The sequence below is a fragment of the Abramis brama genome, assembly GCF_963993115.1.
Source record: "Abramis brama genome assembly, chromosome: 4".
NCBI classification, from domain to species: domain Eukaryota; kingdom Metazoa; phylum Chordata; class Actinopteri; order Cypriniformes; family Leuciscidae; genus Abramis; species Abramis brama.
This window is the reverse complement of record NC_139966.1, coordinates 35,213,316-35,231,950: the sequence shown is the minus strand read 5'-3', so window position 1 is coordinate 35,231,950 and position 18,635 is coordinate 35,213,316. Positions and strand designations below refer to the sequence as shown.

At 37.1% G+C, this 18,635-nt stretch overlaps 1 protein-coding gene across 2 annotated transcripts in view; it reads left to right on the top strand.

The window, feature by feature from the left end:
* Positions 1-18,635, top strand: part of large1 (LARGE xylosyl- and glucuronyltransferase 1) — a 47,194-nt gene that overhangs the window by 6,909 nt on the left and 21,650 nt on the right. For both annotated transcript variants that reach the window (XM_084111472.1, XM_084111473.1), the window contains 3 exons: positions 9,205-9,509; positions 15,370-15,452; positions 16,466-16,589. In XM_084111472.1, coding sequence (XP_083967598.1) covers positions 9,205-9,509; positions 15,370-15,452; positions 16,466-16,589 — 512 coding nt within the window. The remainder of the gene's footprint in view (positions 1-9,204; positions 9,510-15,369; positions 15,453-16,465; positions 16,590-18,635) is intronic.

Here is an 18,635-nt window from a genome sequence, read left to right as displayed (position 1 = left end):
TCTCCCTTTACGATCGCACCAGCAGCGAACTCAACATCGATCAAACTCGTCTTGAGTTGTTCACAAAGAAAGGAAGGAGGAATGGAGCAAATCCCCCCAACTAAGCATGCACTGGTGCAGTCAAGTCAAGTCACCTTCATTTATATAACGCTTTTTACAATATAGATTGATTGAAGCAGCTTTACAGTGATAATAGGAAATTCATTCAACAAAGATTGTTATGGCCGAACAGCACCTTTAGGAGAAAATCATTGCCCAGCTTAATTAAGTTTTTTTATTGATTAATTTCCGTTGTAAAAATCATTAAAGGAACACTCCACCCATTTGCATTAAGCTTTGCAATGTTAGAAACCCAGTCATACTATTGAATGGTCGTGCAACATTTTCTCATTTTCCCCTGAGACGAGAGAAATCTGTATTTACCTCTTTACACTTTCTCCTACAATGACGCAAAAATCGTCATTTTGCGTCATTGTAGGAGGAAGTGTAAGAGGGGGGGATTTCTGTTAAGACTACAAGCACTAGTTCCCACCCTTTCAAACCCGCCCATAGGGGGTTGGATCTAATGCGCTAACAGACCTATCACAGATCAGTGCCAGTGCGTTTGATTTCACCGGCAGAAACCTGCATGTCCGGCCGTCGAGATCGTCCAAAATGTCCGGGATTCGACTTTGCTTTCTACGGTCGCCATTCATTGTTTACATGCACACCTTTTGTTTTATTTTAACTGAATTCATTCCAATTGGTGAATCTGAATGTAGTGTTTACATGAACGCTAAACAAGTGATCGGTTGATGTGCGTTTTACCATTGCTAAGAAAATACCCGCTCCTCCGTGAGAGATAACGTTAGCCCACGAGATCGGCGCCGCTCATCAGTAATCACGCCACCGGCTTTTGCGTTCTACAGTCGCCATTCATCATGTTTACTGTGGCGAGCAGGACGAGGCTAGGGGCCGCGGGAGAAAGACGCGAGGCCGGTGGCGTGATCGGTTGATGTGCGTTTTACCATTGCTAAGAAAATTCCCGCTCCTCCGTGAGAGATACGAGACCAGTGCGTCTCACAGGTGTCGCTCATCAGTAATCACGCCACCGGCCTCGCGTCGTTCTCCCGCGGCCCTAGTCTCGTCCTGCTCGCCACAGTAAACACAATGAATGGCGACTGTAGAACGCAAAAGCCGAATCCCGGACATTTTGTGCGATATGCGATCTCAAAAACCCGGGCAGACTCACGGAGACTACTAGTAACTTAGCTTAGCTTTATTGTTTACAACTGCTCTCTAACCGGTAGGGGTGGCTTGGGAGTGGCCTCGTAGAGCAGCGAAGCAAGTGCATTCTGGGAGTTGTTGTCTTTCATCCACATGAGCCAAAAATACATTTTCTGGCTTTTCTCAGTCTAGAAAGCTCCAAATTCAAAAATAATTTCACATTTCTTCTACATAAATGACCCAATTTAAATACACATTCATCTTTCCAGAGATGGAGTGTCCCTTTAAGTGTTAACTTAGGGGACGCTTACACAACACCGTTCTCAACTGAAAACAGAAAACACTCAATGCACTCCAGCCGTTTATCCACACGACAACGGCGTCCTTGTGGCCCGAGAACGCAAACCCCGAAATAGGTTCCAAAGTGCAAGCTCTTGAAAATGAGTTTTGAAAATGATACCGTTCTCACGTTCTCATCTCTGCGTAAACTTCAAAAACACGAATCTATGAAAACGGCGATGGCATTATATGTTTATAGGTTCAACAACAACAAAACAATCAAACAAACGTGTTTCTGACATAGATTTTTTTCAAGTAAATCTTTGTGTTTGACACATTCCTTTTAAGTTATGTTGCTACGGTCATATTGAATATTCTACTCTTTACAGTCACTGTATTGTCAAGGTTAATGAACAAAAGGATTAAGCTTTTTAAACTCTACACAACATGCATGCAACAGACATGATATTATAAAGTCTAGCCTAGGTTCTCAGATACTGTGATTTCCTTCTCACGTCTATTCACCTGAACAGTTTATGATGTTTTATATGGTATTGTAATCCTTGACCATCAAAACATAGGGGTAGACATCTTTTCTGTGTTACCATGTTTGATTCAGGAGATATGATACAAAATACATAATTTGGTTATGGCGGAAAGTAAAATGGCCGCCATGGGAACCACAAGGCGTTTTTGCGATGGCTCCATTTCTGAAAATGTTCAGGGCCCCAAACTAGATTCATGAAACAGTTTCATGCTTTTATGAAAAAGTTAACATATCACCTCAAATTTTGCACATATCACCTGGACTATAAAAAAAATTGTGAAATAGTTATTTTTCCATGAAATATGTTCAAGATACATTTTTAAATACTTCTGTGCGTATCTCAATTTTGAAGGCTATCCAAGTGGTCTAAGTGAAAGTTTTCATGTTGGATAGTGTTTTCTTCCCTATTGTGATTTTTATATCTGAGTGAAACAGCTTCTTGAACAAGAACAAATGTAGGGCAGGACTTGGTTTTGTCCACGGGGAATTGATTGGATGGTTTTGGTTTGCTATTGGTGGATCTCATGTGAGTGACTGGTTGTCCCGCTGAGGGCGGGACAACCAGTCACTCACATGAGATCCACCAATAGCAAACCAAAACCATCCAAAATAACTTTCCCTCCCTCTTGCAGCGACATCTCTTCCCTTCTCTGATGATGAGGTCATCAGAGAAGGGAAGAGATGTCGCTGCAAGAGGGAGGGAAAGTTATTTTGATTAAAGATTACGAGGACACGTGAATTAAAATATAAACCATAAACCATTTACAGTTAGTGTTGCAATATATATTTCTGTTAGAATTTCTTCAAGTTAAACCAAATTTTAGTTTTTTCTTTGTGTATATGATATCAAATGAAATGGTGAAATGCTGGTGAAGTGACTCTCAGAGCAGTTCTGTAAGTTCATGTCCTCATATAGTGATGGCAGAGGCTGAAAACACCATGAGCGTCATGCGTACTTCAGTGTGTGTGTGTACTAGACGAAACTGCAGCGCAGTTCACAGAGACTTCAGATTTACATAGCAGTCTTTTTGAGCTTTAATATTCACAGACACTAGTCTATATCAAAATTCTGAAACATTCCTCTTTATACAGTAAGTTGCATTTGTGACTGGATTCCGTCCATATAATTTGCATCGTGGAAATCATAGGGCTCTAGTCAAGTCACCCTCATTTATATAGCGCTTTTAACAATATAGGTTGTTTCAAAGCAGCTTTACAGTGAAAATAGGACATTACAGTAACAGAGATTGTTTTGGCTTTACAGCAGTTCTAGAATAAAGTTATTGTACAGCTAAAGTTAGTTTTAATTGATTGATTCACAACGGTATATACCTCTACATGGTATTTGCCATGTTAAAGTGAGTTAGTTATGTGGGTTATAACCATTAGTAAGAAGGTGGTGTAGTTAGTAGAGTCCCAGTTACACTTTATATTGGTAGTCTACTTTAGACATTCTACTAACTATAAGGAACTTTGCAACTACAGTCAAACCAAAAATTATTCAGACACCAGGTATAATTTTTATATATATTTTTTTTTACTAGTGGGTGCCATATTGTCATATTTTATTACCATTTTCTAAACTATCTAAACTGTGATAATGTGAGAAATGTTGAAGGTGTCTGAATAAATTTTGGTTTGACTGTACATGTCAATAATACTCTCATTAGAGTATTAGTAGACTGTTAGGTTATGGTTAGGTGTTAGGGTTCGGGTTAGTAGAAAAAGTTGATTGAAAGTTGAAAAGTTGATATGTAGTTGCAAAGTTACTTATAATCCATAGAATATATGTTGGGGGACCATTCAAAATATAGTACAGCACACATTTAGCAGACTGTCTACTAATACTCTAATGATTGGTAGTTGACATGTAGTTGCAAAGTTACTTATAGTTGGTAGAATGTCTAAAGTGGACTATTGAAATAAAGTGTCTACATAGCGCTCTTTGTGACCATTGAATAGATGCAGCAATTGTTTAGCGGTATTTGAAAAATTAAATAAATACTTCATTAAGAATGTAGGATAAGTTGCCAGAAGAAATCGGAGTAATGGGCAAAATCTACCTGTGTCGATCGGTTTATGCTTAAGCTGTTTATATACTGATAAAGAAAAACGTAATTACATAATGCAACTGTTAGACATGAACTTAAAAAAAACAAAAAAAACAGTTTGGGTAATCTGAAAATCTGAAAAAAAAGTTGAAAAAGATAATTTTGTAGAGTGTTGATTTTTGACAATGTTGACATGTAACAGTGATATAAACAAGAATTTTCTTGTTTTAGTTCATTCCACTACTCTCGTACTTTATAGTTGATCACAGTGAAGTGTATTTTCACTGTGTGCTGAATGAATGAAGTCACTGTAGCCTGTCTAAAACTGATGATTTACTCCACTGGCTTTTAATGACTTTTGGCTGAAAGTTAATGTCTTTCCTGTCACTTTATTAATGTGAATTAAATATTTACTGCTCTGATTCATGCTCACTGATGTTGAACAGCTCAAATAATGTGTTGAAGTTTGACATGTTGTGAATGTGTTCTTGCAATACATTCTACCCCTGGTGAAAAAAAAAACCTATACCAAAATGTATTTAAAATACATTTATGTCATACTAAGTATACTACAAACCATTAACATAGGCTATTTTCTGACTCATCACTTGAGACTTAATTATATAATTATAATTAAACTTTATTTGGAGTACTTTATTGCACATGTCTTAATATTAAGCCTAAAATGTGTTTTGATATTATTATTAGTAAGGATAGTATGATCTCTGTTTAATATCACTCTTTAAATGCAAGATATTTAAAGTGTACCTAAAGTATAATTGCAATAGTTACACTTTAGCACAATCAGATATACTTAAGTATATCTTTAGTTGAACTTCAGCACTCTTTCTGGATAACTAAAGTACATTAAGTACAAAATGAGTTTAATTTAGCAGTATAAATTTTAATATTTTAAAGTAGTATTTTATTTAAATATACCAATTTAGTATACTAAAAGTACAATTGCTGCGTATTTATATTAATTAAAAAATATGTAAATGTATTTGTAGTATACTTAGCATAAAATAAACGTATTTCAAATACATGATTGAAGTATATTTATTTTTCACTAGGGACATCTTAGCTTGTATTTACTTGTATTTTATATATTGTTTTGCTGCTTTCAAATTGTAGGCAAACATTTTTTTGTGTGAAAAGTTATCAGCACATATTTGAAACCTTTTTAAACATTATCTCTCAGTGTTACTTTGATTATTTGAGTTGAATATATCAAAATAAATGCAACAGTTAATTCAGTCTGAAATTGACATCTGTACTGACATCTTTTGGAATGTATTTCATGAAAAGAACTTAGCATTTGACAAAAAAAAAAATCTATATATATTTTTAAAGTCGGCATTTAAATAAATAAAGTATTTTCTTCTCTATATTGTGATGTATATGCAAGTGAAATTACTTCTTGAACAAGAAAATAAAATATATATATCTGATGAAAAAACTTATAAATGTTGCCTTGCCTTGGAAACTAACTGAAGTGAGTGTAAGTGCAGTAGAAGACTAAGGGCTAGATTTACAAAACAGGGTAAATTAGCGTGAGAGCACAATTCCAAAACAGCGCCGATGGGAATGGAAAGTTCTGCGCATGATCTACTAAATTATACAACACAGATCGGATCATTCAAAAGCCAGATCATTTCCTTAATAACCAGCGCAAAAAGAGCAGCACAAATTAGACATGCTTTTTTGGGCGTTAAATCATGGCAAAAACACCAGTAATTTGACAAGCGCAAACTTCAGTAAATCACCTTGCGTGATTCATTTAAATACTCTCCTCCCATAAATTTAGCATCTGAAAGAGAAACTCCTACAAATGCATATGCAATAAGGTCAGCCTTTAAAATAACACTATCCACGTCTTTTCAGTGCTAGTTTTTCACTGCTTGTCTTTAGTAAATCCTGACAGAAGTTTTTTAACGCCAAAAGAGGGTTTGCGCTGGCGCAAGCTGTTAGTAAATATGGACCTATAATTCCTAATTGGAAATAAATAAAAACTAAAACTGATATAAAAATAAATTAAACCTAAATAGTAATATTTGAAAAGAAATTAAAATGAAAATGGAAAATATAAAAATAAAAGCAAATTAAAAAATATAAATTAAAACTATGATAGTTATATTGAGTATATAAACAATATTAAAATAATACTGCATGTGAGCGACAAGTCGTCCCACTTTCGTGCCTAAAAACAGAGAATGCAAGAAGGAGAGGAAATTATTATGATTAAAGTTTACAAGGGCACATGAATAAAAAAACAAAACAAGGATGTGCACGGATAAATTATTTATAATAAATACTGCAATATTTTGATAAAATTTTTAGAGAATAGAATAATTATACTGTTCTGTTTCAAGAACTACATTTATTAATCATTCCCTATTAATTTTAATATAGAAATTGAGTGTGTTGCATAGCTGAACATCATGATCAATTGCGCACAGAGAGAGAAATATGTTTTTCCCCCCATCATGCTTTGCTTCAGACTGTAAATGTTGAAATGAAGTGTTTGTGTATTTTTAAATATGATTAATATAGTGCGACATCTGTTGTAGTGTTTAATGATCTCTTATTTTGGCATTCATAGCGGATTCTGTTGCAGTTTTGGTGGTTACCATTGAATCCATTACATCAAAGTTTTTAGAGTGTCATTTTTTTATATTTTTTTTTATAGGTTAATTCAGATGGGTAAAATGTTTTGGTGTGATGCCCCTAAAACCTAATGCTATTTGTGAAAAAATATACTTTGATATTTGTAAAGAAAAAAACAAAACAAAAAAAACATTACCTTAAAGTATTATTAAAATGTGTAAACTAACATGTATTTAAGGTGTAAGGAAAATACTGTTACTTTTTTACTTGGTGGTTACACAACTTGACATTTGACATGACCTAAAAGTTCTCAAAGCCATATGAGCTGCATGATTCTGGATAAACTGAGTCACCATTTTGTTGTTGTTGTTTAAAATAGAGATCACCATTCTGAACAGACAGCTAAACAACATAACATTTTGTCAGAACCTCTGTTTGTCATTAATTGCATGTTAATTGCTGCAGTCTATTTAAGATATACAGCATTTTATTACGTTTTTTACATTTTTTAAGTCACTTGTCACCACCTACTGGTGCAACGATGTAATTGATACAATCTTTAAGTGTCTTTAAGTTATTTCAGAAGGTGATTTACTCAGTTTGGTACACGTTCTGTCCTAGAGGTGGCTTTCTGTGTTCTTGCACTTGATTGGCTTAAAATCACTTGATAAATCACTCAATCATTCAGATAGGTGTTTATAGTTTTAGGGGTCCTGAGACGACAGACAAAAAGAGTCTAGAACCGCCCTTGGTATGCGGTGAGGCTCCTTCTTTGGCATGGAAATCTTCGGTTAATTTCTTCTGTTCAGTCTATCAATGCAATTTGAATGCACTTCTCTTCGCGTCGGGTGGTTCTTTTCCTGAATGCAGATTCACTCTCTGACAGTAGGTGGCACTTTTAGAAAAGCAGAAATGCCCTGGCACAAAAAGTGCTTTGTTACTTTCTGATTCTGACTCCCGCTTGTCACGGAGAAGAAAGGAAATCAAACCGTATTCATATGATTTCATTCAACTATTCAGACTTTTGTGTACACAACAGTGTTTATCAAACAACATCAAATACAAGAGTACTGAGATGAGAGCCGGTGCATTGACTGCATGCAGATATTTGTGTCAGTCTGAACAGCTGCATTAACAGCCATTTATTCAAATTAAATAGTTTATCGGACCGAACATTCGTCTTGGTATGAACAGGCGTTAAGATCAAGATCCAGTTGCCATCTGTATCCTTATCATTCATGTTTCTCGCATGTTCGTAAGCCACGTAACATGGGTTCATTCTACACTGTCAGGAAAAAAATTATGTTTGTACCTTTTGGGTACAGCAGCTTGTTTACAGGGACAACTTTTTACCTTATCTACCCCTTAAAGGTGCAAATTAAATACCGTTAAGATACTGCTGTAAACCTTTTAGGGGTAAATAAGTTACAGAGATTTCCCTTTGAGTGTAACAAGCTGTTGTACCCTGACAAAAAATTGTATCTTAATATTTTCTGGAATTGTTTTGTTTTGCTGAGTGTGTTTTTGTGCTGGTACCTTATATTTAGTCCTTTAGTCTTGTTGGTGGTTAGTTCACAGCTGTGAAAGAAATGATCTGTAACCATTAAACTGATTTCCGGGTCATTTAAACGTAAATATAAGAGCTATTTTATTTCTAATCTGAATAAACGCAAGCATCGTCTATGTAGTTTCATCTAATCTAATTCATACATTAATTATTAATCAATAACCTTAAATATGTAACTATTTGATTATATTGTATTTAGCGGCTATATATATAAATGAAATTTTTTACATCAAAAATTAACCATCACTGAACTTACTTAAGCTGGACTATGACACTATTTTGTTCTAGAAACAAACTTTGTTGCATTATTTTCCTGTTATCTCTATAAAGCTGCTTTGAAACAATCTGTATTGTATAAAGCGTTATATAAATAAAGGTGACTTGACTTGACTATTGCAAATTTGCAATAGGTAGCACTTTAATGTTAATACTGAATCAAAACTAGTTATTTATTGTTGAAAGGGTTTAATAACAGTGTTTGGTTATGGTTACACTTACATTGGTTACAAAAAAGTTAATAAAACATATAGTTAATTGTACCAGGATGTGTGTGTGTGTGTGAGAGAGAGAGAGAGAGAGAAGAGAAAGAAAAAGCCCAGAGCAACAGAGTGCTGCAGGGATGACGTCAAACAAGACTAATTCACTAGTGGTTCCCTTGAGATTTTCCTTTGGGGTTTTTCCTTTAAATTAATTAAATCAAGTCAAATAAAGGCTGTGGTTAACTTGATGATACTTCGTTTTGTTCTCCTACGTAAATTACACACACCCATACTGAAAATGTGAATTTTGAAGCATTTATGTTTATTGCATTATGTTTGTGTATCCTTAGAAAAAGTGCATCTGCACTCATAATTTGGACATTTGACAAGCTTTATTGCTGCAGTGTGTGTTGATGGACAGATGTTAAACTAGTAAATGATCCTCGACTGTCTCTGTTTCCTCCTCAGTCAAACCGCTGTCTCTGTCACCGTTGGATCCTCAGTCATCGGTGCTGATCGGTGCGGCCGCCGAGCATCAGGCTTTGGAGCTGCGGCTACGAGACGTGGAGGAACATAACCATGCGCTGCGGAGAGAGATTAGCCTGTTGCCCAGGGTCCCGACCCATAGCAGCCATCATAGCAACGGTCGCCAAGGCAACCACTTGCACACCCATTCCACTGAAGAGGGTACAGGTGATAGCGAGGCTAAAAAAGGAGTTGCCTCGGGCAACAGCTCGGACTGTGTGCCTCAGCCTGTGGTGAACAAATGTGAAGTTAGTATTCTGAATTAATACCTTACACAGATTCAGACATTATCAATACCCTGACCTTGATCCTGTCCTCAAGTCATATGTTTTGTTGAGGAGAGGTCAGGTGTGTTGTTACTTAACTTATTGATCAGGCTTACGATTTTATGATTTTGGATGGCAAAACAAGTGAACAAATCCCACAGAGTTACACTGAAGGAGGGACGGATGGAAACTTGCTTAAAACTTGCTTGTGATGTCAAATTTGTATCAGAAACTGGTCAGAAAGATCCCTTTAGCAACTGCATAGAAAGGCCCTAGAAACCAAGAATACTCTGGCAACTGCATGGCAACACCCTAGATACCACCCAGAATGCTCTAGCAACTGTGTACCGGTTCAATTTATTGTTTCAGGGTCACGGCTTTGGTACGGATCGGTATGTGCTATGTTCAAGGGTGAAAAAAAGAACTACTGTTAAATAAAAATAAAGAAAAAAGGAACAAATAATCAAACAGCACAAATAAATACAACAGAACAAAGATACAAATAAAATAAACAGTTTTTCATGTAGGACTAACAGTAGTTTTTAGAGACAGAAATTGAATAAAGTAATCAAATGTAAAATAACTGCATAGTCTTCACTGTATGAAGTAAATAAAAATGAATCCTTATTAAAGTTACATAAGTCAATTTGATTAACATTAAAAACACAGACAACAGCAGGAATTTTAGGCTGCTGTGACTTTAAGACATAATGCACAGATCCAGTATACTGATTCTGTACTCATAACAGGGAGGGACTGGTTGACACTTCAGGACTGCGTTGTCGTCGTGTCCAGGCGCAGGTCCTTAATCGGATCTGGATATGGCCTGGATCCGATGGACTGCGGTAAACCTCGGATAAACAGAGAGACTAATATTAGTGTAGTATTATGCTAATGTATTATTTGTATGCTAGGTCAAAAAGATGTGTTTTTAGTCTAGATTTGAAATGACAGAGTGTATCTGCTTCCCGGACAATCTTAGGAAGATTGTTCCAAAATTTTGGTGCTAAATAGGAAAAGGATCTACCGCCAGCAGTCGATTTTGATATTCTAGGTATTATCAACTGGCCGGAATTTTGAGATCGAAATAGACATGAAGCTCGCTCAAGTACTGTGGAGCTAAACCATTTAGTGCTTTGTTAGTGATCAGCAATATTTAAAAATTTATATGATGTTTAATAGGGAGCCAATGCAGTGTTGACAGAACAGGGCTAATATGGTCATACTTTCTGGTTATAGTAAGAACTCTAGCTGCTGCATTTTGGACCAGCTGTAGTTTGTTTATTAAAGGGATGGCCCAAAAATGAAAATTCTGTCATCATTTACTCACCCTCAAGTTGTTTCAAACCTGTATGAATTTATTTTTTCTGCTGAACACAAAAGAAGATATTTTGAAAAATGTCGGTAACCAAGCAGTTGATGGACCCCATTGTATATTTTTTTCCTACTATGGAAGTCAATGGGGGGGGTCCATCAACTGTTTGGTTACCGACTTTCTTCAAAATATCTTCTTTTGTGTTCAGCAGAAAAAAGAAATTCATACAGGTTTGAAACAACTTGAGGGTGAGTAAATGATGACCACCCATAAGATCATTACAATAATCTAGCCTTGATGTCATGAACGCATGGACTAATTGTTCTGCATTTTTCATTGAGAGCATATGACATAATTTAGATATATTTTTAAGATGAAAGAATGCGGTTTTACAGATACTAGACACGTGACTTTCAAATGAAAGATTGGTATCAAAGAGCACACCCAGGTTCCTAACCGACGACGAAGAATTGACAGAGCAGCCATCAAGTGTTAGACAGTAATTCTAGATTATTACGTGAGGTTTTTTGTCCAAGTTTTTTGTCCAATAATTAGAATCTCTGTTTTTTCAGAATTTAGTAGGAAGTTGCTAGTCATCCAATTTTTTATATCAGCTATGCATTCCGTTAATTTTGTGAATTGGTAAGTTTTGTCAGGGTGTGAAGAAATACAGAGCTGCGTATCATCAGCATAACAGTGAAAACTAATGCCATGCTTCCTAATGATATCTCCCAAGGGTAGCATGTACAGAGTGATAACTACAAACTGATAACGGTCAGATAAGTATGATTTAAACCATGCTAATGCAGTTCCACTAATGCCAACATCATTTTCAAGTCTATTTAAAAGAATGTTGTGGTCGAAAGTGTCAAATGCAGCACTAAGATCGAGTAACACTAATAGAGATATACAACCATGATCGGATGATAAGAGCAAATCATTTGTGACTCTAATGAGAGCTGTCTCAGTACTATGGTACGGTATAAATCCTGATTGAAAATCCTCGTAGACATAATTTCTTTCTAAAAAGGAACATAGTTGTGAAGATACTGCCTTTTCTAGTATCTCTGACAGAAAAGGTAGATTCGAGGTCGGCCTGTAATTGACTAATTCTGTAGGATCAAGTTGTGGTTTTTAAACAAGCGGTTTAATCAAAGCCAGCTTAAAAGTTTTTGGTACGTATTCTAATGACAAAGATGAATTAATGATATTAAGAAGAGGATCTATGACCTCTGGAAGCATCTCTTTCAGTAGCTTAGTCGGTATAGGGTCTAACATACATGTTGTCGATTTAGATGATTTAACGAGTTTAGCAAATTCTTCCTCTTCTATAGCAATGAATTAATCAAATTTTTCCTTAGGGAGACTACAATGCACTCCCTGATGCGATACTGTAGTAGACAGTTGCATAGTTATAATTTTCTCCCTGATATTATCAATCTTATAAGTGAAGAAGTTCATAAAGTCATTACTGCTGTGCTGCTTGGAAACTTCTGGGCTTGAAGCTTTATTTTTTGTTAGTTTAGCCACTGTTTCAAATAAATTCCTAAGAGTTTTGTTTATTTTCTTCTAATAGGGTTGAAAAATAAGCAGATCTAGCAGCTTTTAAGGCCTTTCTATATGCAATCGAGCTCTCTTTCCATGAAATGCGAAATACCTCTAGTTTTGTTTTCTTCCAGTTGCACTCCATTTTTCTGACTGCTCTCTTAAGGGCCTGAGTGTGCTCGTTGTACCACGGCGTTGGACTATTTTCTTTAATCTTCTTTAAGCGCAACAGAGCAACTGTGTCTAAAGTGCTGGAAAAGCGAGAGTTAAAAGTTTCTGTCGCAATATCTAGTTCTTCTAAGCTATCTGGGATGCTGAGATGATGAAACTGATCAGGAAGATTATTAATAAAGCAATCTTTAGTGGCAGAAGTGATAGGTCTAACATATTTGTAACACGGAAGTCAGCTTTGCAGCCTTGGCTAAATGAAGTTTACACGAGACTAGATAATGATCTGAGATATCATCGCTCTGCTGCAGAACTTCAACGGCATCAACATTGATTCCATGTGATAATATTAGATCTAGAGTATGATTACGACAATGAGTAGGTCCTGACACGTGTTGGCTAACTCCAGTAGAGTTAAGAATGTCTTTAAATGCCAATCCCAATGCATCTTTTTCGTTATCTACATGTATATTAAAATCACCAACAATTAGGACTTCATCTGCAGCCAATACTAACTCTGATAGAAAATCAGCAAATTCTTTGATAAAGTCTGTATGGTGCCCTGGTGGCCTGTATACAGTAGCCAGCACAAATCTCAAACGTGATTTATCATTTACACTATATATTGCTACATTAAGCACCAACACTTCAAAAGAATTATATTTGAAACTGAACTTCTTAGTTATTCTGAAAATATTACTATAAATTACAGCAACACCTCCCCCTTTGCCTTTCAGATTCATGTTTATAACAGTAATTTTGCGGGGTGGACTCATTTAAAGTAATGTTTTAGCCAGGTTTCTGTCAAACACAGCACATCTAGGTTATAGTCTGTAATCATATCATTAACAATAAGTGCTTTTGAAGTAAGGGATCGAATATTCAGCAACCCAAGCTTTATCATTTGCTCATTTGTATTATATCTGTTTTTTATTTGTTGAACATTAATTACATTTTTATCCTTAGATGGGTTTGGAAGTTTTTTGTATGTCCTAATTCGGGGAACAGACACAGTCTCTATATGATAATATCTAGGTGAAAGAGTCTCTATGAGACTCTTAAATAGATTCTCTATTTAAGTGCAAGAAGACTTCAATTAAGTGAACTCAATTTAGTATTCACGTGGTGAGACGCGGCTTTCCATGTGTGCGCTTCAGATGTGTGCACACACAAAGTTCTCTTTCGCATCTTCTTATGCTTGAATTTTTAAGTTGGCAAGGCTTAAAAACATGTGCAAATAATAAACTTTTGTAATGGTGCAGCACTGACCCGATCGGGACAGTGACCGTTTCGTTAGCATCTTTCACTTCACTCCCGGGCCATCGGGTGGTCCTTATTGTTGAGTCCTGCCCAGCGCTTCCGTTATTGTTTTGTACCTGTCTGATTTAGCACTGAGTGTGTGTTTAAACAGAAAAGCAGTGTGTGGTCTCACCTGCGCTCACACACTATCAACACGGCACACGGCAACAAAGTTTACAAAGAGTGACAGTTTTGTCCACGTTTTTTGACCATCGCTGTTGTAATGTATTGGGAAGCCAGAATGTTCCCAGACAGGAGATTTATATGATGCATGCGGCGGCTCTATCAGCAGCTTGTCTCCTTCGATTGCCATGCTGAGCTGCAAAACACCCACATGTGATAAACTGTGATGTCAGCAATAGATTTACCTACTAGCAGTTGATTGGACAGCTATTCTCACATGAAACGCATGCGAAGCATATCCATCGAAAAAAATTCAGAACAAAATGGCTTCTTTAAAAACCTGTCCTCCTGGGCTTCTTCCAGTTTTCTCAAAGAAGAATCTATGAGAAACTTCTCATCAGATTTTGAAAGTTTTCTTTGCCTTCCAGTTTTTTTTTCCATTTCATTTAGGTTTAAGAGAGCCAGGTTCCTGCTATTCTAAGGGGAGGCCACTAAATACTTGCCTTTTTAGCCTATAGAAGCCTTTTTTCCTGTTTTTGTTGTTGTTGTTGTTGTTTTTTGTTTTGCTGTTTTTTAATACTGCATACACATTTCCTGTATTTTCTGGTTATATTCTAATAAAGAGACTGAGAAATAAGTATATATGAGGTCATTATACCATTGCTAAAACATCTGGTGGCCTAAGACTTTTGCACAGCCATATTATAGATGTGTCATCTCTTATGAACCGCGGTGCAAGTGCATGCTGAACCCTGGGTGGAGAATGGTACAGTTCGATTATCAACACTCCCTAGAAACCACTCAGAACCTATATCCAGCCAGAACAGCTTACCAACCTAGAAATCAAGAAGCAATGTCCTAGAAATCAAGAAATACTACTGATACTCTTAGTCTACACAAACTGCAATTGTGTCACCGCCATATAAATCACCCAGAACACTCTAGCAATAGCAAAGCATAGCAATACCCTAGCACCCACTTTGAAAACTCTAGCAACCGCATATGAGCACCCAAGAAACCATCCAGAACATTTTAGTAAACGCATAGCAATGCCCTAAAAACCACTCCAGAACACTTTAGTAACCATCCAGAAAACCCTAGCATCTACATACAATGACCACACAAATAACTGCATAGAAATGGCTATGAAAATAGAAATAACCCAAAACACTCTTGCAACCACATAGCAACACCCTAGAAACCATCCAGAACACTCTAACAAAAGCATAACACCCTAGCAGCCATTGAGAAACTGCATAACAACCTAGCATTATGTCTTTTACATTTTATAAAATTGATTTTGAAGATTTAGTATCATATTTTAAAACCATTATTTATTGCATTAGTGCTGCTTCAGACTGTTGTGAACACTACTTGTCTTTCTCATCACAGACCATTCACATTGCCATCGTGTGTGCGGGGTACAATGCGAGCAGAGATGTCGTCACTTTGGTCAAGTCAGTTCTGTTTCACAGGTAAGTTTAGAGTCATTGTGGTTGTCCACATTCAGAGGATATTCACGGCTCCTTATAGTGAGCAGTATTTAGTTAGGATGTTGCCTCAGAAGGTGGCTGCTTATGTAGACACACTCTAAAAAATGCTATGTTGGCTTTAAAGGAGCCGTATGTAAGATTGTGGCCAAAACTGGTACTGCAATCACTTTCAAATTACTGTAGAGCGGTGTATCCCCTCCCCCTCCCCCCTGACTCGAGGTTGCCAGATAGGCTGCAGGATCCAGCAGGAACGTAGGCTGCTACGTAGCTGTGGTAACTACAGCAGAGCTGGCAACCCCGATGCCGAAACACTACTGACTTTGTGATTGGTAGATAGGTGGAGGGTGGCGCTTCAGGCCAAAACACAATATGACAACATCAACATCAGTTGAGGGCTGCAACTTCACTTTTTAAATGACAATATCCTGGCCGGATAAGTGTTTGAAATGAACATGATTTCTTAATGTCTAGTGACATATCAGGGCCATTTTATGATTAATTGAAATACATTTCTTACATACAGCTCCTTTAATTAACTTTTTTTATGTCAACAGGTCCCACGTAACTAGGTTACGTTGGATTTATGTAACATTATTTATTTCAATTAACTTAAGTTAAATTAAGACTGTTAACCTTATTCAACTAAACGGCATTGGATTAACCTTATGTAATTAACAAGTTAATTGAAATAAATAATGTTACATAAATCCAACGTAACCTAGTTACGTGGGACCTGTTGACATAAAAAAGTTAATTAAAGCCAACTGTTGACATAAAAAAGTTAATTAAAGCGAGAGTGAAGTACATTTTTGAACAGAGCTTGAGTGTCCAACTGCATCAAAAATGTTGGTGACCTAACTGGAATTACGAGTCAATCTTTTTATCATAGGTATTAGTCCTATTTATTATTATTTAAGTTAGGCTTGGGGTAATAAAAGTAAGAATGCTGAAAACCGAGTGTGACAACGAATGTTTGTTCTCCCACTATGTGTCAGACGGAACCCACTCCACTTCCATATTATCACGGACTCCATTGCTCGGAAGATCCTGGCCGACCTCTTTCACACCTGGATGGTGCCAGCCGTTCATGTCAACTTCTATGACGCTGATGAGCTGAAGGTTTGTGTGGCCACTGCTTTGCTCAGTAGAGCTCAACGGTGATGCATATTTTCAGCAGCCTTGATGCCAGAAGTATTTTTCCTGATTAATTTTCTTTTTAGAGATTAAAACTTTAATAAAGGTTCTGATTCATAAACTAAATCACCCAGCTGTAAAATTAATTACAACTTGGATTTAAAGCAGTGTTTATTAATAAATAAACTACTTGTAATTATAATACTGTTATAAATGTCAGACCAATATAAAACTATTGACTTCAAATTTCACACTTTTTTGGCGCTGGCACAAAATGACCAACTAAAATCATTTCAAAATGTGAATGAGTACTAGTCAGGTGAAATCACTCTATCACTCTGATTGGATTATAGAAGCAGACTGATTGCTATAAAAGAAGGGAAGAAGTTCTTCCAATCATTGTGTTTATGTGTTAGCAATGGTTACTTCAAAAGGAATCACTGCAAAGAAAATTGCACCCGAAAGAACCATTTACCGGATCATCAAGAACTTCAAGGAGAGAGGTTCAACTTCAGTGAAGAAGGTTTCAGGACATCCCAGAGTGTCCAGCAAGCACCAGGACAGTCTCGTCCTGAGTAGTCAGCTACAGAATCATGTCACGATCAGTGCAGAGCTCATTCAATATTGGCAGCAGGTGTCCACTACTCATTACTCCGAATGTGTGTGCACTAACTTGGATGTGTTAAATGTAGAGGACAAAAATTCCGAGTATGTGTTACCATACTTTGCTTTCACTTCACTTCACTTTCCTTCCCTTCCCTTCACTTGACATTCAAGGATCTGGGCTTTCTCACAATTTTGCCCAAAAACACTGCCATCTATCAAACTGCCATATATCAAACACTGCCATGTATCAAAACATCCTGCAAGAGCAACTTCTCCCAAACAGTGCCAATACTGCACAATGAGGCGAAGACTTTTGGACAACGGCCTGGTGCAAACAAGGGCAGCAAAGAAGCCACTTTTATCCTAGAAAAACATTAAGGGCAGAAAACAATTCTGCAGGAAGTACAAGGATTGGACAACGGAAGACTGATGCAAATTTTTTTTTTCTAATGAAGCCCCCTTCCGACTATTTGGGACATCTGGAAAATCGATTATCCTGAGAAGAAAAGGTGAATACTACCACAAGTCTTTTGTCGTGCCAACAGTGAAGCATCCTGAGACCATCCATGTGTAAGGTTGCTTTGTGGCAGTTGTGGCCTAATGGTTAGAGAGTTGGACTTGTAACCCAAAAGTCGCGGGTTCGATTCTTAATACTGACAGGAAATGACTTGGGTGCTCTTGAGCAAGGCATTCAACCCTCAGTCGGGCGCCGCAGTGAATGGCTGCCCACAGCTCGCGGTGTGTGTGTTCACTACTCACTACTTATAATGATGATGGGTTAAATGTAGAGGACAAATTCCAGGTATGGGTTACCATACTTGGCCTTCCCTTCACTGCCCTGCACTTTTCATCCAAGGATCTGGGCTTTTACATTTTTGCCCCAAAACACTGGCATGTATCAAACACTGCCATGCATCAAACACTGCCATGCATCAAAACATCCTGCAAGTGCAACGTCTCCCAAACATTCCAGGAAAAATTTGGTGATGATTCATGCATTTTCCTGCATGATGGAGCAGCATGTCACAAGGCAAGAGTGGCTCAGAGATTATTGCATTGAAATTTTGGATCCGTGGCCAGGCAACTCCCCGGATCGTAATTCCATAGAGAACATGTGATTGATTCTCAAAAGGCGAGTGGACAAGCAGAAGCCTAAAAATTTTGATCAACTCCGAGCACTAATAAGGCAAGAACAGATCACTCAGGATTTGGCCCAAAAACCTGGTATCCAGCATGCCAGAGCGAATTGCAGTGGTTGTAAAGAAGGGTCAACACTGTAAATATTGACACTCTGCATATGTTGAAAGTTTTTGCCATGAAAGCCTTTAAAACTCATGAAATGCTTTTCAATGTGTTCCAGTATACCATTAGCCTGGATGCCAGCCGAACTTAGCCCCGCCCACAACATTTTAGGTCGGGAAGTTC